Raw genomic sequence first — 24,158 nt, forward strand, 5'->3', positions numbered from 1 at the left:
ACAGTCAGAAAGACACTGCTGTGAAAGACAGGTCATTAGTCTCATCCCTCATCTGTTAACACGATGGCTTTATCCTGGGGTTCATCATTTTAAAGGGAAGACATTTTACAGCTCCTTTGGCTAATCCATTTTATCATCACGTGTAGCAGCTCCAAAACTGTTTTTAGCCAGAGAAGCCAGGGCCAGATGTGGTGGCTCATGCCTATAATCCCAGCACTCAGGAGGCAGAGGCAGGAAGATCACTGTAAATTTAAGGCCAGCCTGGGCTACATAGCAAGATACTGTCTTGGAAAACCAAGAACAAAACAAAACACCAATGCTTACCACTGGCCACTGAATTTGGGGGTCCTATTCTGAGTAGCGTTCTCATTTGACTCAGGAGAGCACACAGGTCTCCTCTGCGTCTCTAGGAAGGCCCAAGCGCAGCGTGAGTGCGCACTTCCCCTCTCTCTGCAATGACTGCTGGTCTCTTCCAAGTGAGCCAGTCATCACTTTGCAGGTGAGAAAACCAGGCTTGGACAGGTTGGCCTGTGTGCCCTTCATCCCCACAGGTAGGACCAGGCTTCAAACCCAGGGCGAGTGATTGCAGAGGCTACCCCTCCCAGGTCCCACTTGGGCTCCTTCTTCACGGCACCATCCCTTGAGTGGGCGGAGATAAAAGACTAACTTCCTGCCTCTAAGAACAAAGAACATTTTGGAACTTCAGGAATGGAAAAGTATCAGAAATACTAGGGGCCCTGCCAAGCATGGTGCTTCATAGCTGTAATCCCAGCACTTGGAAGCCGAGGCAGGAGGATTGCTGCAAGTGTAAGATCAGCTCAGGGTACAAATTGACTCCCTGACTCAAAAAAAAGTCAGTTAATTAAACTTAAAACTTACAGTGAAGAAAGGATATGAAGGAGATGAGGAAAATAATTCCTGTGAGATACAGAAGGGAAAGGTGTTAGGAATACATCACGATGCTTTAAAATTAAATTCTTCAGTATTCAAGTAAGATGAAACCAAGCTAAAAGTATACAAGTGTTTAATTACAGCATATTCTATGAAATAGCACTTTCCTACCATCAAGCAAGCACATGTAATAACCACCCTTGCAAAGTGTTTACGAGGAGAGAAGGCCTCAGGGACTCACTTCTGCAAATAGAAGGGAATTATGTAATTAACATTAATTATTAATGATGAATTTGGGGGAAAGAGGGCAGAAATCAGTTTGATCTTCCCAGCCTTCTACTTCACGTGTGTCTTCCTGAGAAAAGCGTCTTACACGGACCGTCCTCGAACACTTTTTAACGTGTGTCCCCTTTTTAACTTGTGTCCCTAACTGCCCAAAGCAAGGGTCTGGCCTCAGTTTGCTGGAATGCGCAACTTTACCATCGGCAGGTAACTAATTCTGAGTCTGGATTCCCACCAGTTGCCACTTATGTAAGGGCATCTGGAGTCTGCCCAGGCTGCAGCTGCCCCCATTTTTACAGTGTGTATCTGAGGACCTAGTCTGAGGAACTTTAATCTTCTGCTACTTTGGAAAAGGTATCTTCGGAAAGATTTAAGGGGTTTTCTTTAAAGTAATGAGACACCCTCTGAGTCTTGGATTTTCTTTCTTTTCTCCCATATTCAGCCAAAGCAAATTGTGAATGGTATTCAGTTGGAATGAGCGCTGCTCTAGGACTGTGAATTGCATGGTAATTTTACCACTATTTCAGGTCCAGGGATGTGAGGTGTAAATGTCAAGCTGTCAGCCTGCTAGCCATTTGAGAGTCCCACACGGGCGCCCAGTGTCACCATGACCCAGGGCTTCCAGTTCCAGTCTTTAAAAGTCCCAGCTGAAGACATGGTGCGTTCTTCCTTCCCAGTGGAAGGGTGCACTCCCCCCCCCCAACTCTGTGGAAACTGGCAAAAGCCTGGTTAGTCTTCCAGAGGCTGCCTCTGTACAGGCCTCTCTTTCATGCCCCTCTCATTTCCCCTTCAAACAGCTGGCAATGTGCCTGCTATGCCAGCCTTTGACACTCAGGGCCAAAGGATTCAGTCCACTTTCTAACCATTTTGTTTGCAATTAAAGGAATATTCTAATCCTCCATCTTACTAATACTAAGGAGAAAACCGAATTAGATCATTGTATTGCCAGAGTAGTTAGTGTAACCCGCTTGTATTTGGATGCTCAAATTTAGCCTTCATATAACAGAATGTAAGCATGACTGTTTCCTAGACTTACTATTGCCAGGATATGATCAAATCCTATAAATTGGGAATTTACAGTGCAAATTAACTTAAAATGAAAACTACGTGAAGCGGCTCTACATTTGACTCCTGTGGAGGTCCTGGCTTCCCTCTGTAATGAAAGCCAGTGGTGTTGTTAGACTACATCTCACGTGTCACTACAAATGTTCCCAGTAGCCTTTCAGGAGGATTCTATAGGCCGCAGCCAGAGGAGCAGGTCAAGGGTACCCCTTACCTGCCTTCAGTAGGTACCCCCTCCTGCATCCTCTGTTCATGGTGCCTGGTGAAGCTCCTCTGGGTGCAAGAAAGATGTGCAGTTCCTGCACTGTGTGGTAGATGCGTCTTTTACTCTCAGGGTCCTTGTTTCTTGTTACGGAGACTGCCACTTGATAAAAGGTTGGCTGTAGCTTGGGGTAGCAGTCTTTGAGTACTCCTTCATGCCTGCCTACTCTTCTATCATCTCTGAGGAATATACTTGAGTTTGTACATCAGGTAGGCCCATAATGCAATGCCATCCTGCCTGCTCTCTGATTCAGAACTCAAAATAGAAGAGATTTCATCTCCTTCACAAACTCATTGTGCTTTGTCAGGCATCCAGAATAACTGACTCAGACTGAATATGAATTATAACTGCTCGGCCAATAGCTCAGGCTTGTTACTAACTCCTTACACTTAAATTAGCCTATAATTCTTTTCTATGTTTAGCTACATGGCTTGGTACCTTTATTAGCATGGCATGTTCATCTCCTGCTCACTCTACATCTGGCTGATGACCCCTGACTCCACCCTTCTCCTTCCCATCCTTAGTTTGGTTGCCCTGCCTATACTTCCTGTGTGGCTACTGACCAATCAGCATTTTATTAAACCAATTTGAAGGACAGATCTCTACAGTGTACAAGAGCATTATCCCACAATATTTCCCTCTTTTTGTCTAATAAAAAAGGAAGGTTTTAACTTTAACATAGTAAGATTATATACAATAAAAACAGTTATCAAGTAAGAATTATAGTTACAATATCTAGTCCATTTGTATTTGGCAAAATTAGAGAAAGTACTCTATTATCTATCTTATCTTTGTGAGTTTAAAGTTTTGTACCTAATTTATCTTTTATCATAACTAAAGAAAACTATAACTGTCTAGTTTTCAACTTCATCAAAGACCCTGGAAGGGTGAAATGAAAGTCTGTCAGATATGCTAGGCCTGTAGGCTGGAAGTGGATGCCCCAACATTACAGAGGAACCTTGGGTGACTGTTTAGGCAGCCAGCTGTTTCTGTCATTTCTCACATTTTTGGAATTCACTTGCCTGCACTTCCTGTTTACTCAAATAATATTATTTCTTCTCAGGTCTTTGATGGAGTTGGAGGATAGTTATAATTATAGTTTTCCTAGGTTATGATAAAAGGTAAACTAGATATAAAACTTTAGACTCACCAAGATAAGATGAATAATTGAGTGTTTTCTCTGATTGTGCCAAATACAAATAGACTAGATATTGTAACTATAATTCTTGCTTGATAACTGTTTGTTATATGTAATTTTACTGTGTTAAAGTTAAAACCTTCCTTTTTGATTAGACAGAAAGGGGATGCTGTGGGATGATCCTTCTGCACCCTGTGAATATGTATTATTCTCATTGGTTAATAATAAAGCTGTTTGGCTTATAGCAAGGCAGAATAAAGTTAGGCAGGACAATCAAATTGAGAACTGGGATGAAAAAGGGCGGAGTCAGGAGAGATGTGAGTGAGCTGCCCAAGAAGCAAGATGCCAGAGGACTGGAAAAGCCATGGGCCACGTGACAATACATAGATTAATAGAAATGAGTTAATTTAAAAGTAAGAGCTAGTTAATAATAAGCCTGAGCTATCAGCTGAGCATTCTGTAATTAATATAAGATTTGGGTGTATTTATTTGGGACCAGGCAGTCGGGACAGAAAAACTCTGCTTCCATTTACACATATATATATATAGTTTTTGATGTTATTAATACAGAAAGGCTTTTACCAGTAAATCACATAAGAAGAATACTTAGTTATCTCATGAAACTGTAAAAAATAAAGCCATGGAGAATTCTGTCTCATGCCTGTTGGAATGGCCAGGACTTTTGAGCAGCTGACAACAGGAAGTTCTGGCTGCCGTTGGTAACTCATAGCTCGTGGCTATGTGCTCAAAGCACACAGCATCCACTTAGCGGCTTCCTATCAAGTTAAAAGCACACTTACTCTGCATCCCAGCTTGCTCTTACCTAGAATTGCCTGAGAAGTGAAACAAAAATACATCCACACAGAGTTCTGTTCACAGCTGCCAAAATCTGTGTCCACACACTGGACCTCTAATCACAGTCACGGGCTGGTTAGCACTGTGGTGAATCAGGAGTGCAATGCTGAGTTAGGACAAAAGGGAAATTTGTGTCATGATAACAATATTCTGGGTCTTGATTACACTGGCAGTTACGGAACTGTATATGCTTGTTACTATATGTAAGTTATGTTTCAATGCATATGACTTCATGTAGAGGACCATTAAAATGGGAAGCACTGGCTAAGGAGCAAGGTAAATGCATGTTTAACCCTAATCATAAATACATGTATTTGACTTCATGACTATGAGTGTTTGCCTGCATGTATTTGAGTGCACCCACCTGGTGTATGCCTGTTGCCCACAGAGGTCGGAAGACTGTCAAATCTTTGGAACTGGAGTTTACACATTGTGAGCTGCTAGGAACTGAACACAGGTCCTCTGCAGGAGCAGTAAGAGCTCTTAACCAGGAAGCCATCTCTCCAGTCCTGTGAACGTGTTTTTTATAGCATATAACTACTCATGCAGGTTGTTGCTACCCAAAGTAGAAAGTCTAAGTTTTGAAGCATATCATCATCTTTTGTCCTTCTCGGCATAGAGAGTAATACAGATCTTTGCTCTTTGTAGCCTGGGCACAAGATCTCATGTGAGAGCAGCAGTACCCCATTTAAGAACAGGAACTTGGAGTATTGATTATGACTATCAGATACCAATGTGCTCGAGTCAGATACAGAATTATCTGCAGCCCTCCTAAAATAATGGCGGTGACTTAAATAGCGCCTAGCTGCCGCTTCCTCTGTGCGGTGCTTGAATGTAACTCCTGCTGGGCTGAAATCTGAATTCATTCGTGACTGATTTTCCAAAGCGGGTGTGCCAAGATGAACCCACTTGAAAACGGTGGGCTCTCGGACTTGGCTCCAGGAGCCGTCCAGCTGAGGTGGGCTGGCCCGGCATCTGCTGCCTTCATTGTGCCTAATGCTGCGCCCATCTGTTTTCTGTCAGAGCCAGTGCCAACAAATTACTAATCTATTAGAGAAGCTCGGGATGAAGACCGCACTCCTCCGTCCTGGAGTTTCCTCTCCCATTTTGCTTGGCTTACACATTTGGATGCTGTTTGTTAGAGGACGGATATGAGCTGCAGACCGCGTAGGGTGGGGTGGATCGTGCCCCGCCCCATCCAGTCGTCTTTAGAGGTGGAAGGGAAGCGGCACCAGCGTCCTTGGCTCACTGCTGATGGCGGCGCTGCGGGCGCTGTGCTGTTGCCCATTAGCATCGCATGTCCCTGATGACAGTGCCACTGCGTGGAGATGCTAAATCACTTGTGAAGGTCGCGCCGCCAGGCAGTGTCAGAAGCAGGGCTCGGCTCCCCTTGCTGCAGCCTGTGTTCACCTGGGAAGCCGTTGGAGCCTTCAGAGAGTGTGGTGATCCGGGCCCGTGGGTTCAGTGAGGAGAGTGTTGAAGGCTTCCGGGAAGAGAAAGGGGACTTTGTATTTCTTCTCTCAAATAGAGGCCTCTGGAATTAGAACTTTCCTGGACATGTGATTCCACCTGACAGAAGAAAATGGACTGAGAGTCCAGTGGGAACCACAGTGCAGGCTTACACACTAACCTCATTGGCTAAGTGGAGCCCCACTGCAAGCCAGCCCCCCAGTCTAGGAAGGGTGAGAGCTTGGAGCGGGGCGCAGGGCCGTTCTCTCCTCCGCTCATCAAGATCCACCTGCATCAGCTTGTTAGGACCTCGCTCCACCGTGAGTCAGGGCGAGAATGGGAGAGCTCAATCTCTGTCTCCCAGCACCGTAAGCGGAGCTCAGCAAGGTCAGGGGCAGGATTCTCTGGTAAAATGTCAGGAAGAGTAGAGTGCGGTTGGAATAGCCATGTCCAGATGCTTGTTTCAAAACAAGAGTCAAGTGTCAGTTTCTTTTCTTCTTTGTGTTTTGAGGCAGGGTAGCTCTGGCTGTCCTGAAACTCACCCTGTAGACCAGGCTGGCCTTGAACTCATAGAGATCTGCCTGCCTCTGCCTCTCAGACTCTTGGACTAAAGGTATGTGCGCCACCACTGCTTGCTTCAAGTATCGTTTTCAAAGAAAAGGTGTTTTTCCTAGAGAAAGGGACTACCTCCCAGGAGTCGTTTATCAAGTGTTGGGAGGGTACGAATTAGTCTCCAAGTAAAGTGTGGGTCTGTGGACCCATCCCTTACATGCTCACACCAGAAATGAGTTTGTGTTTGCTTGGTTAAAAGCAAAGCCAAACGGGAGCTGAGACAAAGATACTGCAGGTGAGAGGCTGTGAGGTCAGCAAGGGGAGGCGGAGTCAGCGTGGCTGCTCACAGGGGAAATCCTCCATTGCACCGACTTCCTGAAGATCCAGGAAGGTGCTGCTCCTGCTGACCTGGCCCTCTGCAAACAGACAACCCAGAGGGTGGGGCACTCAGAAACCACTTTACACCTTTCTGGAAGAAGTTTTTGATTGTGAACAGTTTCGGTGTGTTTTAAACCTTTGTTTGAGAACAGTGTGTGCTTGATTATCTCTAGACATTCTAACTTGGCAAAGAGACTGTGTTCTGGTGGAAGACCTGCCATCAGCCTGCCTCGTACTTCTTGGATCTTTTACTCCCCTTCCTCTGGGTCCTCAAATGTTCATATCCTTGGGTCTGCCCTGCCTTTTTAGAGTCCTCCCATGTCCCCCTCCAGCCTTCATAATGGCATTCTGTTTAATACTGCCACCTTGAGCCAGTGTTACAGCTTATAGGTGTGTGGCAGGACTGATCCCTTCAGGGGTCAGCAAAATCCCCTTTGTTTTGACCCTGTTTTATAAATATACACTGTGGGAGGCCGGCTCCCACCGTTTGAAGGGTTCTTAGGCAGAGGAGAGAGGAATGAGGAAGTATCAGAAGGAGAGACCTAGCCAAAGAGAAGAAAGACAGAAACACAGGACAGCTTCGGGAGGGCCTGGATCAATACCCAACAGCTTCGTCTTTTATTGAAAAGGGCTTTTTATAAAATGCCAAGGGGAGAGGCAAAAAACCTCCTCCTTGCAAGATCAAAGCACACCGTACAGCCAAGTGTAGACCCTTCCAAACACCTGGTAAACACGCCCGTGGCCGAATCGTCTCCTTCCACAGCCCTGCTGGGTAAAGCAAGCCCAGATTCCCGGACCCTAAGTAAGTCCTCACTAGGAAGCCGCTGTGGGCTCCCACAACACACTTGTCATGCTGTGTGAGTATCTACATGTGGCTGCTTTGGAGCTCTAATCTGTATTGGCAGAACTGAGTCGTTAGAATAGGCTGCCCCCGATGCTTGAAATATTTACTCTCTGGCCCTTGGCAGACATACTGTACCAGCCTATGGCCTGCATGAACAGAGGCCTCCACCTCATCAGTAAATAACAGCGCATACTTCACAGACAGCTGAAGGAGAAAGCTCACCCACCACGCATCTAACAGCAGGCACCCAGTGAGCTGAAAGTGTCTTACTTCCTGTGGATCTGGAGGGCATTCTGCTTTATGTGGATTTAAGAAAGCCTGTTTGGACATCTTCATGGTGTGGTTACATAAGCATACTGTTTCTTAAGCACTAAAGAGGCCGCACACAGTACAAATGGCTTGCCCTCCAAGCCACACTCACAGCTCCCCAGTTATTTGGGAGAGGTAACTTGGCATACCTGGGTCTTCAGTTCTCACCTTCAAAATGAGGGTCCTAGTGAAATGTTTTCTTGAGCATCTTGTAAGGAATCAAATTGTTTTGAAGAACTTGGAACTGAACCTAGCACATAATAATTGTAAGGGTTTGTTTTTTCTTATTATTGGTCCATTTTTGTTTCTACTGAAAACCATTGAGTAGCTCCTTCCTGGCTTCAGGTGTGCCCACACTCAGAAGTATGGCCCTCAGGACTGCTAGCTCCGGCTGCTTCCTCTTCCCCTCCCAGCTCCATGTTGCCCCTGAGTGGCCGCCTTGGCCATTCTCTGCTGCTCGTGGACGGTCCCGTGACTTGTCCATGCTTACACCTCTTTGCCTCTTGTCCGCTCACCAGCTAGTCAGGAAGCCCTCGTCACCCAACGTCTGTGTGACAACATCCAGAGGACGGTTTCTGGAAGAAAGCTGGAGACAGGCTTCCCAAGAGTACCCAGTCAGGAAGCACAGGGCTCACCCCGCCCCCAGAGCCTGTCCTCCATCAGAGGCTTCTGTTCCACCACTGCCCGCGCAGTCAAAAGTCCACCGTCTATCAGAATTCCTGATCCTCCATCCCGGGCAGACGCACCTCCCGCCACCATCATGTGGTTTTCCTTTCGTATTCTTTCCTTCGTCCCTCCTCTAACTGCATACACCGGGGCGCACGTACCTACGCATACATCTAAATTGGGAGCTGTCCAGGTGCAAGCGTGGAACTATTTCCTCTGTACCTGGAGCCGTTTCTGGCATTTTATTGTATGTGTTGTCATTAGGTGATGGGAGAATGTTCCAGAATGTAGTCGGAACAGTTGGAAAAATCCGTCCGTAGACTGTAGACACTTGTCTTTTTTACATTATTTTATTTCTGGGAGACAGCTTGTTTCATTGGTTAAATGCATGGATTCTCTAATCAGTTTGCATGGGCTTCAGTCCTAACCTCCAAGCTTGGGTTCTTCTCATTTATAAACAATGATGTGTTTGGTTATTGAGGGGAACTGGATTAACTCATGGGGCAGAACACTTTACCCAGGTGTCTCGTGTGCATTTGGGCTCAGCAGTTAACATCTGCTGTTATTGTTGAAGTTACGCTGTGCTGAGGTTTGGAAGGAAAGGGAAGTAGAGCCGCCACCACAGCTGGAGGCCCTGCAGGTGCCTGCCAGGCCGCAGAGGGGGAGAGGCCATGCGGGCAGTGGCCTCAGTCTTGGACCCCGCCTTCCTCCCCCCACATCACCATTTTCTGTGCCCCTTGACCTGCTAGTGCCCAGAGCTACGAGACGTGACCCCAGTACGTAAACCAGCCACGCAGTCTGGGCCTGAAAGGGTTGGATCCAACAGTAGAGAGAAGCCAAGCTGGACCAGTGCAGATGCACATGACTCCTTCCCGTGAGGTCATGGGTCTCTGCCTACAGTTGGGTGGAAGCAGGATGTGGTAGGGCTGTCTCAGTGGCCCTCACCTGAAGACTGTCTAACATTGTCCTTCTGGGTGAAGTGTTAAGAGTGTAAGGTATTCAACACAGGGACGGAATTTGGGGCTGGGAACTCTTTGATTGTTCATTTTGTTTTTGCAGCAAAGGGGATTGACGCTAAGGCCTTGTGCATGTTAAGCAAATGCTCTACCACTGGCCTATGTTTATAGCCATTTATTTATTTATTTATTTATTTATTTATTTATTTATTTATTTATTTTTATTTTGAGACATGGTCTTACTGTGGTGGCTAATGAACCCTTCCAGTAGCACAAGACGTTTCTGAGCATGTGATCCTCCTGCCTCAGCTGCCCAAGCCTCCAGGCCCAGCTTGGTGCAGCGTGTTCTAAGACTGGCTTTCTGTGTCAGTGTTGCGGAGTCCTGTGGGCTCTCTGTCACTGAGCTGGTTCTCCGGGAGCCTTGGGAATGCAGCCATGCAGTCTGCACAGGAAGAAGGAGCAGAGCATGACTGGTGGCCAGTGCCCTGTGGTGGGCACATCACCCCTGTGGTGGGCACATCACTGTACAGGATGTATTCCATCAAACGTTTTCATGAATGTTTAAGTAAAAGGCTTAACTTGTCTTTGCTTTCTGTTTAGGCAACTACTCCAGAACGCCAACGTATAGTGGTGTACCCAGTGCAAGCTACAGCGGCCCAGGGCCCGGTATGGGCATCAATGCCAACAACCAGATGCATGGACAAGGGCCAGCGCAGCCATGTGGTGCGGTGCCCCTGGGACGGATGCCTTCCGCTGGGATGCAGAGCAGACCGTTCCCTGGAAACATGAGCAGCGTCACCCCCAGCTCTCCTGGCATGTCTCAGCAGGGAGGGCCAGGAATGGGCCCGCCCATGCCCACTGTGAACCGGAAGGCCCAGGAAGCTGCTGCAGCTGTGATGCAGGCCGCTGCCAACTCAGCACAGAGCAGGTATGCCTCTGAGACAGGTCGGGCTGTGTGCCCATGTGACCAGCACCAACCTGCCCTTTCCTGTAGTCGTCAAGAGCTGCGGTGTTTGTCTTGACATGGGAGGCAAGGTCGGAGAGATGACGGACCGAGGTTTCCGATCCACCGGGGAAGGAACCAAAGTGCCTGTCACTAGCGTCCGTGACTGTAGCCAGAGGACCAGCCCTGTGTCGCATGAAAGGAAATGTCTGCCCAGTTCCACTTCAATGAGTCTTAAGCAGAAAACACTGTAACCTAACTATTTAAAATCTAAAACATTGCAGAAGAAGCAACATGCACTCACACACTTGAACACATAGTTCAAATCTGCACACACTCATTCGCACATGCACTGGCACACATACTCAAACATGTATAGTCACACCGTAAGCTTCTTTATACTATAGAAACTTTGGTCTGGTGTGGTGGCACACACCTTTGATCCCATCGCTGGGAGGCAAGAGGCAGGCAGGGCCCTGAGAGTTCAAGGCCAGCCTAGACTGCATAACAAGTTCAGGGCCAGTCAGGGATACACAGCGAGACCTTGTCTGTGTCCATGTGTGTACTGTGTGTTGGTCTTAATGAGTATGAGCATGTATGGGATTTTATATTTCATTGTCTGAACACTTTTCTGTCCCAACCAAAATGTGGTTGTAAAAGTAAAAATAGTAGTATTTTAGAAAGTTTAAGCTGGTTAAGGAAGGCTTTGCCCTCTCTGTCCTTGGTTTTAATCTTAATTCTTAATATTAATTTCTTTAAACATTTGACCTGCCTCAAAATGCCATCATTTAAAAATGGATGAAGCAAAGATGAACTTGCTTTGAAAGGATCAGGTGCAGATCTGTCTTTCTAAAAAGCAAGCTCTGGACCTCTGGACTTTCATCCAAGAGAAATAAAAGCTAATTGCGCAAGCATGTATGTGTATGTGTGTGTCTCTGTGTCTGTGTGTATTAAATGTATCTGTGGGTGTCTGTGAACATGCATATGTTTAGGTGTGTTTATGTGTCTGTGTGTGTGAATGTGCATGTGTTTAGATGTGTCTGTGTAAACACTCTCCTGTTTAGGTGTATCTGTGTGTCTATGTGTGTGTGTGTGTAAATGTGCATATGTTTAGGTGTGTCTGTGTGTCTGTATTTGTGTGTGAATGTGCATGTGTTTAGATGTGTCTCAGTGTATATCTGTGAACATGCATGTGTCTAGATGTTTCTGTGAGTCTGTATCTGGAATTGTGTGTGTTTAGATGTGTCTGTATGTCTATATGTGTTTGTGAACATGCATGTGTTTAGAAGTGTCTATGTGTATATATATCTGGTATATGCATGTGTTGAGACGTGTCTGTGTATCTGGGTACATGCATATATTTAGATGAATCAGTGTGTCTGTGAACATGCATGTGGTTAGATATGTCTACATGTTTGTGAAGATGAGAAGTTCATTTCTTCCCCTCTGAAGCTGGTCCTCTGGGAAAGTAGGGTCCCTCAGTCTCATTCTCTTCTCTGAACACTGACGCATTTCCTTTGAGGGATTAAGTGGAAATCCGTCATTCCTCTCCATTCTGTCTTAGCCCTTTACACGCACTTAAAGCCTCCTGACCCTGAGTGTCCACCCCGCAGCCAGACCCGCTGGGCCGAGGGGAATGTTTGAATAGACCGTCGGCTGGAGACGGGCACAGCTGCTCCCATGTAGGTGGCTTAAATGAACTGCCCATTGTTGCAGTTCATGACGCCCAGGTTACTTCCCTTCTGTTAAGTAGGAAGTATGTGATTGCATCTGACAGGGCCTCTGTGGCAGCGAGGGGGCAATGGCCAGAGAGCGCACGGCAGGACCCCGCTGGATGCAAGTCTTGGTGCTCCTCTTCTGGATCAGTGTGTAATAGAAATTCCTGTTAGTCCACAGTCTGCTTTCTGTTTTCCATCAGCAGACCAATCCAAAGCCTTAACGTCACATCCTCCCCCCTCCCCATTTAGCGCTCAGCTGTTTAAACGGAGGCCGTTTGTTGATTTTATTTACCTCAAGTCAAAACTATACTTAACTTAACTATATCCTCAAATCCATTGAGGGTAGCTGTGAGAATCTACTTTTCTCTCTCCTTGGCCCTTTTCCTCCACCTCCGTCAAGTTTCACTGAGCGCCACACCAGGTGGCTTCCTGGCCCCGAGTAGTGTCTGTGAGCCCCACACCTACACATGGAACGGTGTGTGGACAGGGCCTCAGGCTTGGGCTTCAGAACAGATCCACTGAAGCTGTTCTCCTGTTTCTCTTCAGGCTACTGTATATTAGGTCGCCTGTTATCCCAGCCAGTCTGGGGCTAGGGGCGCCCCATGTCTTTCCCTCACTGTGGCAGCTGCAGGCTTCCATGATGCACCAGCCTGACGATTGTGGGCAGGAAGCCACACACTCGGGGCCTGGTGTGGAAGACCTGGGCGTCTGTGCCAGGGCAGAAGGCCTGCATTCGGGCCTCCAGGTCCCTTCCATGCCTGGCTTTCACCTGCCTGGGTTCCTTCATGCCTGAGAAGAAAGGTACATGTTGTGAAATCTCCCACTCTGCTCTCCCCTTTGATGTTGGTGTTCTGTGGAGGAACCTGTGTGTGTTGCCATACCCGGAACCCCAGCCCAGGAGCCTGGACACTTGAACAGTAGGGCTTCTGGGCCCCCCAAGGCAGAGGAGAGAGGCCTCCTGGTACTGTTGAACCTACCTTTGAGCCAATGACTTCTGTTATCTCTTTCTCCAAAGAGGCCTAGAATGTTTGGCCAGGAAAATTCGACATGGTAACCAAGAGTTTTCTGCATATACACGGTGGTGTCTTAGTCTCACCGTCAGTACAGGAACATAGACAACATCAAACGTGCTTCTCTTCCCTGCTATGGAACTATACAGCTAGTAAACTGCATGAGTTACTGAGTGGGTTACTAAGCAGTAATATTAGCGGTATCATGTTGCGTATGTTCATCAGACCCTCACGCACTGACTTCCGTGACTTGGTAGTTAGGGACAGGGGAGCTGGGCCTCTGGCTGACCTCGACTGAGGAAGAACATCGACAGCCTCACAAACAGTGAACCCCGCTCTGTTCTCATCCCTCCTTTGGCCTGACACCAGCTTTGGGACAGTCTTCCCTTCAGTACGACTTGATGACAACAGCGAGAGTCATTTTGTCACGGAGAGTCATTAGTTCTATAAACAGGTCCTCACTGCAGACCAACAAAGAATCCTGAGAACGTAATCCTCCAGCCAAAGTCACCACACAAAGAGGCAGACATCCTCGTTCTTGGGGACCTGCTTTCCCTCTCCTGCGTTTCCCGTGGTTCCCTCAGGGTCAGCCCATGAGTCTAGAGGAAGCTAACCGTGGGGCAGAAAAGCACTTGTCGTCAGCTGCTGAGCCACAGGCTCTGTCCTCTCCCAGCTCCAGTGCCGTGGAGACCCACAAAGCTGGTGTGGCTGGGCCTTGCCAAGCCACATTAAGCAGCTGTGTAAAATGAATTTAAATGGCATGCATCAGAGTAAAATCTCCTCCACTGGGGCAGAAAATCAATGTTAGCTAACCAGCCTGAGAAGATCAACTCGGCTTCAGCCAGCAGCTTCCAGAGAGCTGCCTGGAAGACGGCGCCTCCTCCTTAATTCAAAACAAGAGGAGGAGCAAATGCCGGAGCTACCCTGACGCCCCACACCTGGCAAAGGCATCCATGCCTTTTGCCCTGCCCGCCGCCTGTGCTTTGCTTTTCCTGGTTCCAGTATCCTTTCTAAAAGAGAAAGAACTCCCAGTTTTGTCTCTCTGTAGGTCACCCATCTGCCCCGCTTCGCAGAGCGCCAGCCTCCTGTGCCCGTTTTCAGAGGGCAGGCTTGGCTGTGAGAAAGAGTGTGTTACAAGTCTCAGCACCCGTGGCCGAGAGCCCTGGTTTGAGCATGTTCTGTTGCTCTGTGCTGTAGCTTCTGGCGTCAGACTCACTGTTTGGTCTTTTTTTTCCCCCATCCATGGGTGGCAGGTGAAGCCACTTTAGAAAATGTGTTTCTTTTCAGGGAGGAAGTGAAAGCTTAACCTTTGGGCAGCCACAGTTTGTTAGACTGTTCTCTTTGTCCTTCCCAGAGAGCCTGGAGCCTGGGAAAGAATCACAGAAGGACAAATTGTTGATGAAGGTGGGAAGCGTGTGTCTGTGATTTAGCCGAGGCAGCCAGCTTGTGGCAGAGAGGAGGGATTGTGCACGGGTGTTGTGATGACGAGTTCACAAGTGGAGTGTAAGATACAGGAGAAAACGTCAGCTTAGCCGTTTGAAAAGTGTTGTTCTTGGGGTGACTTGTAAGTGTAAATCCACCTGCTGCGTTGAATACGCTACAAATACATAGGTTGTTTCTCTTGGTGACCCCTGCCGATGAAGGAGTGAGTGCATCTGTAATAGAAAGCGGAATGGTTTCTTCTGTGCACGTGCTGAGTTAGACACCTGATGGTACCTAAACATTCCAAGTTCGTGATTTATGAGGAGTAGCTGCACTCAGAAGGGGCCTTGCTGTGTATTGTTTTAAAGCATCAGTAGTTAATGTGGTTTAACTCTGGAGTGTGGCGTCTGTTCCAAGCATAGTCTGCCAGAAGCTGGGGAAGACCTTGGCCCCCTGCTTCCTGAAAAGCCCGTGCCATGAATCCTAGACACAGGCACAGCTTCTAAGGTGTTTTCAGTGACAGTTCATTATCTGTGGCCTTGACAGCACGGGCACTCATGTGAGGGAGCTTTCCTCACTCCTGCGCTGTGTCCTGCGCTGTTCATTCCTTCTAAGAAAAAGCTGCAATTCTAAGCCGTTGGCCTCTGCCAAATACAGTGGTTAATATATGGATCTGGGTACTTGACACTTGCCTAGATTTATTTTTCTTAGAAATTCTTCCAAGGAAGAACCACAACTTCAGTTTCCAAAAGTCTGACAAATTCCTGACAGCCACCCCTAGCATCCTATAAACTTTGGTGGCTTCTTAAGTGACTTCCGATTGTTTGTGTCACAGGTCTGCCATTGGTCTGTAAGATCTTTATCCTGTTCTCATTGTGTGAGTTCCCCAAAGAGGCAGAATTTCAGTTATAGGGTGGCAGAGTCTGGAGCCAGAATGTTTGTGGACACTGTCCAGTCTCTGCCCTTTATTGTATGGTGGAGGAGACTGAATCCGCTGAGGTCACCAGAAAAGGCCATTGAGTTGAGGGAGGGCACAGCAGATGCAAGGGTCCTGTCTGTCTTGTCCTGTGAGTGCTGTCCCTAAACTTGGTGAAGGGGTGGACTCTTGCTTTGCACACTTTGCACACTTACTCTATAAAGGCTGTTCTGCTATTAGAAAATGGAACTGAACATGTGTCTGAGCGAGACTGTCCTACCCACAGAGGGCTGAACTCTACCTTCCTATGCTGGAGAGGACATGGCCCATGTGCCTGTCTGGAGCCTGGGGCCTCAGCATCACGGGGACTTTGTCTCAGGAAAGGCAGTAGGCCTTTGCTGGTACCCGGATGGGTGGGAGTCCAGTCTTTTTCACCCTGTGGTTGCCCACACCAGTACTGCTCCATCCTTCACCGTTAAACCTGAGGGAGAAGCAGCTGTGTGCAGGCCATGTGCTGGTAGAATCAGTCAGTCTGAAGCCTCACTGAGCTTATCTAGAAGGGTCTAGTGAATATCAGGAATGTGAGCATGCATACCTATGTTCTAATGCTTACAGCAGGGCCACAGAAAATGTGAGCATGTATGCCTGCATCCCCATGCTTACCCGGGGCCACAGAAATCAGCTGTGCTCCAATAGGAAGCTGTGAATATGAACTGATACCCTTTTCATCCTACTCAGTTGGAAGCAGAATGGATGATCTTTGAAATCATGTCGGTTACTATATCGTGGCTAACAACACAAGCATTCAAAGTGTTGAAGGAGCTGAGCTTTGCCAGACAAGGTGACCAGCAGCCTTCCTCTGGGGAAGAGGGGCTGGAGCTGATACAGGCAGAAGTTAGTCTGGCTTCCTGCAGAGACGGCTCTGCCTGTCCTGGTGTGTACCACACGTCCACACACTCCCGGCGACTGTCCTTGTTAAGCCGCGTTCCTCAGAAGCTTCCTACCCTGTGCTGCTATTTGCCGGCGAGGTACTTTTTCTGTATTTTGCTCTGAGGCCACTGTGACGCCATTCTGCTGATGGACATGCAGCCAACGATGTGGAAATGCATTAATGGAGAGAGAGAGAGAGTGCATTAACATGTCAAAGAGACCAAGCCAAAAAAAAAACCATAGCTCAAGCCCCTGTTACAGTGCGGTCCCCATGCTGGAGACAGTGAATGATTTGAATTAACTAAGATATAGCCCTTCGGATTTTGGACAATTAGGTTTCAACATAATAGCTATGATTTGAAGTCATGTTATTGAAAGACAAAGAGGACAAATTTCAAAGGCTGACATAGTTTTTATTTCTGAAATTAGATATAAGCCTTTGTGTTATCATCTAAATACTGTGCTTTCATTCTTGGTCCCTTTTTTCTTTCCAAACTTAGAATTTGAATGAATATTATTATGTTATTTTAAGATTATCAATTAACTCTTTCAGAGTTACAAAATTATTATGGAAGCTATAAATTACATTAATAAATCTTCAAATAAAAAATAGTAAAGTGTAAATCCTTAGAGGACTAAAGAATTGTCTTTAAAAGTTGAGATCCAGTGAATCAAATTATGAAATATACAGCAAATCTTGAATGGACTCGAGTCCAAAGCCCAATCCTAGGCTTTCAGGGGGACAAGGCTGTGGGCCCGTGTTTTGACAGATGTCCTGGGTGGTTCTGTGTAGAAAGCTGACTCAGCTGAGCACTGGTGTCCTCTGAAGAGCCCTGACAAGCCAGGAGGGAAAGGCAGGAAGGGGCGTGGCAGGGCCACCTTCTCCATGATGCGCAGCAAGCCAGGAACACAGCTGGAGCTCGCGTCCTGAGCAGGGCCAGGAGGAGCTGGGCAAACCAGACACTTAGCTCTTGGCCCTCTGTTAACCCAGGCCAGAGTTCATCTCCACTAACCAGTCTTACTTCGCCTCCTGCCATCAAGGAGACGATGGACCGCCCCTTTAGTTAAGTTAGTCTCTCTCCATAGCCTGCCTGTCCTTCCTCTGTGCCCCTGCTTGATGGTCTAGGCCACTCGCTTTTGCTTCTGACTTCAGAGTCCTCCAGTGGTGTCTGCCCCACCCCATGCTCTTCACGTACACTAAACAAGCTGGATCATCCCATCCAGTGTCAGCATGGTGGTCTCCCACCCGTTGGGAATCCTCAGCTATGTGGCCCAGCCACTCCAGTTCCTCCGAGTTAGGAAACACCAGGTGTCACTGAGGCCGAGGACTGCACTGTCAGCCTGCCAGACTCTCTGCCAGACAGCCCTGGGAGTGGGGAGGCTTCTCAGCCCACTGCAGTTTTCACTGGAGGTTCGGAGAGGGCAGGGGGTGCAGAAGGGGTGCCCCAAGGCTTGGCCTCATCCAGTTTAAGTACCTGGTAGCCTTGTAAAGTCCACAGGAAGAAACAGACTCCTGACCACCCATGACAACCTTAGTTTACTGGTATTGAGGACCCTGGGATGTGACACCTTATGAGTCCCTCCTAATCTTGTTCTTCATACTTATTTTGACTTATACTTCTGTCATCAACAATCAGACCAAAGCTGTCAGCCATAGGGTTCGGCTCTTGGTCGTGCTGGAGTGCCTTTGTTAAGGCCCCTGCAGGCGGGGGCCTGATCGAGTCCTGGGCTCTACTCACAGGGCAGAGATGATGAGATTCTTATTCAGCAGTACCTTGCTTTCCTAAGTTAAATGACTTCATGGCCTAGCCTTATTGAGAAACTGTGAGGACTATTCTGAAAACCTATTATAAGCTGGGTGTGGTGGCTCATGCCTGTAATTCTAACACTTGGGAGACTGAGCCAGGAGGATTACCACAAGTTCAAGGGAAACCTGGGCTGTATAGTGAGCTCCAGGCTAACCTGGGCTACAGAAGGAAACCCTGTCTTAAAAATAGAAAAGAAAAATCAGAAATGACTATATTTGTGTTCCCTGGAGAAGCACATTGCTTGTTTGTAGGTTTAGGAAATACTGCCAAGACACAGTATATAGGATGGGGAACTCGAGACCCAAATTAATTTTGTAAGCTGAGTGGCAGGTCTACTAAGGTACTAAAGATCGCAGAAAATGCCTGCAAGATATATGTATCCTTAATTATCTTAGCGCTAAAGCACCGCTTTGATTACTCCTCAGTGCGTGTTAATGAGCCCCTCAGTGTCTGCCAAGATCACACATCCTCTATGTCTGTGGCTGGCATTCACAGACCTCCAGGACCCCTGAGCCTCACTGTTAAGTTACATCTAGACACTGTCCCTCACACTTGTCACGTGGAAGGGAATGTTCAGGTAGGACAAGGACATGCAATGTGGCTATTTCTAACACAGCAGAGGAGCGTCCTCCTAGTAAATGAATCCAGAATTTTCTTAATGTTATGATAACCTCAAGATAAAATGTTGTTAGCATCTTCGTATGCAGTGTGGTTAGAAAGAGGCATTTTATGTGGGCACATTGATGACAGCTGTTTTTTCTTGTCCAAGCAGAGGACTGTGTAATTGTGTCTTCTTGGAGCAGGTGAACTATTGCATGGAACCAGAACCCATCAAAGTCCTGCAGTCACCCGCCTCCCTCAGGAAAGCACCGTCTCTGAGACCACTGCTGCCCTCAGTGGCTTCATCAGGCCAAGCATGCAAGGCAGTGAACACCCTGAGAACCAGCCAGAAAGGACTAGAATGGAAATCTCTGAATTAAGTGTGTTCAAAATCTTAGTTCAGTTTTGTAACATTAATAAATGCCACATGAAACAGAACAGTAGACTCAACAAATCACAGTCAGCTTTGAAGATGAAGAGATCATCCTTGGTCGCCAATAAAATCCAAACTGCCAGAGACCAAATTTGTATTTTCTCTATACTCTGAGGTCAGAGCCCTTGAGCTCCATTTATTTAGGTTGGTCTGGGAGCAAGTCAGGATAGGTGAGACACCAGAGGAGAGGACAGGCTAGGTCTGCAAGGCACACGGTGATGCTGCTGGGCGGTGGGACGGTGATGCGAAGTAACTTCGGAAGGGAGAGATGTTTGCGATGGTGTGAGCTTTTGTGAGACCTCAGTGATGTGCAGAGCCGCATGGGAAGGGCCCCCTGTGGGCCCCTCCTTACTGGGCTCTGCTTACACCAAGTGTGCCTCACAGCCCTGCCTCTGTGGGTCTCTGCTCCTCACTGACTGCAGATCTGGGGGGGGGGGGTGGCACTAACCCTTCCTCAGGGAACATTCTTCCCCATTATGGCAAGGTCTGATGGTGTGTAGACCTCTGTTCTCTCACAAAGCAAGCTTGTAGCTTTGAGCAGGCTGCTGATCACTTGTTGTGTGTGGTTTGGGCCACGTCTGTGTCCCTTGAAGTTACTGTCTCTAGTCCCGTGTACAACCCCGGCCTTGGCAGATAACTGAGTGTCATATCTCACCCAGTGGAAGGGATTTCTGCTTAATTTTACTTAACCTAGTGCGTCTTCTTGCACAAAGGGTATGGAACACTGTGTTTTGTTTAAGTAGACCGTGGTCCTGTGTTTTTACGGGGACCCATGATTCTTAAATCAAGGGCACTCAAGTCTGTTCTGTGTCTCTCTTCAGTAATCCAAATGCAGCTTGGCTCTCACAGGATTGACTGGCCAGAGCCACTGACTTGTGGGAATAATCAGGACATGAGTTTGCCCCCAGCCTTGGCAAGGCGGCTGCTGCAGGCAGGCTGATGGATCAGCCATGGCAAAAACTGACCCAGGCAAGACACCCTGCTTCTCCGCTTCGCTTGTGTTGCTTGAGGGGCATAGATATATCTCCCTCTCTTCAGACACTAGACTTGATGATTTCAGAGGGTTTTCCTTTCCATGGTGCTTTGGAGGAGTCACCATGCAGTTCTGTCGGAAGTCTGTTTCACCGGTGATGCGCACTGGGTGTGTGGAAAGTTTGTGTGGATAGCATTTTAAATAGGGAGCTTCCCAGAGAATCAAAGAAGCATATGACGAAATAAGCTTGGCTGGAATTGGGGCTGGTTAGGATTTCACTGTTGTGACAAGAGGTAGAGTGTCCCAAATGTCACTGCTAGCCTGGTTCCTTTTGTCAGGATGGCATTTTTATTACTTTCCAGTGTCTCCGCCCTCCCTGGCAGTCCATGGAGAGCAGGTGATGTAGATGTGACCGTCCGCTCCTACTGCAGTAACTCTGCATTCTAGACATGGGGCAGGAGTGGTTCTCTCTGCTGGCTCTGTGGGGACTTCGTCCACATGGGGTTCTGTGCCTGGGTATTCCGTCTGTCCCTGCTCTTCAGATAGGCTCACACTTTTTCCCACCCCTTAAAGGGAAAAACGAGTTGTCAGTTACCAAAACAATAAAGCTTTGCCTTTCTAGCACCCCAAACTGTATGGACTTGATCTCATTCTAAATTAACACTCTGTCCTCTTCCTGGCTGCCAGAGCTGTTCACCAGGAGGTGCCCAGAGCCATGCATGCCAAGGAAGACCTAGAAGCATTACATTCTTTTCATGAAGGAATGAAAGTCTTTAGTAATTAGGTTCAGTTTCATTTCAAGACAGGGTGACCACAACAATCATTATCACAAAGCCTTTTGTTTCTGATGGTTAGAGACAAGGTCTCAACCTGTGTAAGCTAGGTTGGCCTCAAGTTGCATGGTCCTCTAGCCTTAGCCACCTGAGGCCTACGATTGCAGGTGTTGGCCATACCCTACCCCAAAGCCTTCCTAATAGGCATTTCCTAAATAGAAGTATGTCCCTGAAAAACTGCCAGTTAAACCTTTGAGCACTCTGCTAACAGCACCATCCTTGGCTAGAGAGCAGAATCTGCTAGCCGAGTTACGGGAAGCAGCGGGGAGTACGTTTGGAACTGCCGTGGCCTGTACCTTGTGTACGCCTAGACCAGTAGCCATTCCTGGAGCAGAGGAGCCCAGTAGCTCCACAGAAACCATTATCATCCTAGCGGATTCCTAGTACAGCTCCATCAAGTTAGAACTCTCAGAAGCCCAGAAGCAGAAGTTGCTGGTAAAACTGATCAAAGGGGGAAGCTTCCCGACTTGATGTGGCAAAGTATTTAAAACTGCACTTGAGGTTGATACGAGGAAAGGCCAACCTCCCAAAAGAAAGCCCTTCATGGCTACTTCCTGGTGTTTAAATGGCATTTCATAAAGTTCTTACCTTGAAAATGTCTTAAAGTGGGGCTTAGACGTGGCTTAGTGGTTAGGACCAATGTTCTTGTAAAGAGCCTGGGTTCGGTTCCCAGCACCCATGAAGTGGCTCACAACCACGTGTAACTCCCAGTTCCAGGGCACCTGATTCCCTCTTCTGACCTCCTCAGGCACCAGGTACACATGTGATGCGCATATAAACATGCAAGCAAAACACTCATACTTACAAAGTAAAAACAAATATAAAAAAAAATGTTAACGTCTTCCATGGAAAGTCCCTGAAAAGACCTGATGGTGCGGGCTTATTTTCACAAACAGCTCAGTAAAGGGCATCCCTATTCAGAGAGGCCTTGTGGGGGGTAGGGCCTCGGGGCAGTACCTGCCGGCCTTATTGTAAATTGTTCTCATAGGAGCCTGGGTTTATCATAGACTGACAGTCTCATCTTCACCTCGTCCCAACCCAAGGTCCGTTTAACTAAAGCTCCTCCAGGCAGGCTGCTGATAACTGAAGTGGGAACTCCATCTTCCAGCAAGCGTCCTGTTCAGAAGTTCAGGGTGCTTTCTGGGGTTTATCTGTAAGACACAGAGAGCCCTTCCAGTGGGAGCTGCTTCTCAAACAGTTACATGGTGCTAGACTGTCTCTGTGGATGAATACGGTGTTCCTAAGAAGAATGCTGAGACCAAGCAACATGGGAAGAGGGCTCTGGCGTCTTCACGGGGTACTTGCAAGCACCCACCAACCTAGAAGTTAGTCAGGAGCCCCCGAGTGATGGTAGTTCTGCCCATACTGACTACAGTGGGCACTCTGAGGCTGGCCAGCAACCTCTAGACATTTTCAGTGGCTCCCAGACCAGGCACACACCATCCTCTCAGGAATGTCTTCTCAAGACCCTAGTGAGTATGGGACAGAAAGATTCCCCTGAATGGTCTTTACTGTGAACAAAAAGAAAAAACAAATACTTAAACCTTTGATTCTTTGATTTAAAAAAAAAAAAAAAAAAGTTCTTCTTTTAATTCCTTGTGTGAGGCAGATAGTTGAGTCCACTAGAAATTGATGCACAAAAGGAATATACTTCATGGTTTTGAACAGTAATTTATTTGAATCTTTTAAATCTTGTGAAAATGTTGACTTCTGTACATTAAGAAGGTAGCTCAGACAGTGAATAGTTAGTTGTTTGGAACAGGTGAGAGAAGAATGAACTTGGCCCGTCTCTCGGGGTTACTCCTGGCAGCATCAGAGCCACAATGGGGCAAGCTTTTCAGGGGGTGCTGTTACCTAAGGCAAGCTTTTCAGGGGGTGCTCTTACCTAAGGCAAGCTTTTCAAGGGGGTGCTCTTACCTAAGGCAAGCTTTTCAAGGGGGTGCTCTTACCTAAGGCAAGCTTTTCAAGGGGTGCTCTTACCTAAGGCAAGCTTAGCCTACGGCGGAGAGTCTCAAAACGTCCTGCACAATCAGCCAGACTTCCTGTTGCGGTGAAATGTCCCTGGCCAAGCAGACCTCCATGCCACTTAGGTCCTCTCCCATCTCACTGCTGGCAGTCAAGAGTGAAAGGAAATTGTGTCTTTCTGAGCATAAGCTAAATCCCTAAGAGGTGGCGGCATCTCTGAAGTAAAAACACTTCAGCTCTTCCTTTTCTGTGACATCATGGGACAGAGGAAGCGTTTGAACTCTACTTCCAGAAGTCCGAGGTCTTCCTCATCACTCCTTAAACCACATGTATAGATGCTGTCTTTTTAATAGGGCCTAATGTCAAAAGTTAAATAATAGGACTCAGGCGGAAGCAGGCCTTTCTCATACCCATTATATCAGAAAAATTGGGGCAAAGGATTGCTTTAATAGGCTCCTCAGACTTCTCCTTCATTGTTTTTCATCTCTTGACTTCTGGTTTGGATGTGAGGATACTAAGCAGTGTGAGTGGTCGGCTCTTGTTATGAATTAGGGCTGGAGAGGTGGCTTGGTGGTTAAGGGCACATGGTGCTCTTACAGAGGACCTGGGCTCGGCTCCCAACACCCATGTCAGGCAGCTCCCAACCGCCTGTGACTCCAGCTCCACGGGGTCCAACATCTCAGGCCTCCATGGACACCTGTATATTCATATTCTCTCTCTGTCTCTGTCTCTGTCTCTGTCTCTGTCTCTCTCTCTCTCTCTCTCTCACACACACACACACACACACACATACACACACACAATACACAACACACTAATTAATTAATTAGACCTTAATTTAATGAGATGCAGCATCTGGACTGGGGTTGTACCTCTGCCTTAGAGTTTGGGGCTGGGCAAGTGGAGCAGGGCAGGGATGGGATGACCCAGGATTGGATCCCTAGTGCCAAACAGGATAAAGAA

At 47.5% G+C, this 24,158-nt stretch overlaps 1 protein-coding gene across 5 annotated transcripts in view; it reads left to right on the forward strand.

Moving 5' to 3' along the window:
- Arid1b (AT-rich interaction domain 1B) overlaps positions 1-24,158 on the forward strand; it is a 377,401-nt gene that overhangs the window by 314,142 nt on the left and 39,101 nt on the right. For all 5 annotated transcript variants that reach the window (XM_076552846.1, XM_076552847.1, XM_076552848.1 and 2 more), the window contains one exon: positions 10,245-10,572. In XM_076552846.1, the coding sequence (XP_076408961.1) occupies positions 10,245-10,572 (328 nt within the window). The remainder of the gene's footprint in view (positions 1-10,244; positions 10,573-24,158) is intronic.

This window comes from Peromyscus maniculatus, chromosome 16 (genome assembly GCF_049852395.1).
Source record: "Peromyscus maniculatus bairdii isolate BWxNUB_F1_BW_parent chromosome 16, HU_Pman_BW_mat_3.1, whole genome shotgun sequence".
Lineage (NCBI taxonomy): Eukaryota > Metazoa > Chordata > Mammalia > Rodentia > Cricetidae > Peromyscus > Peromyscus maniculatus.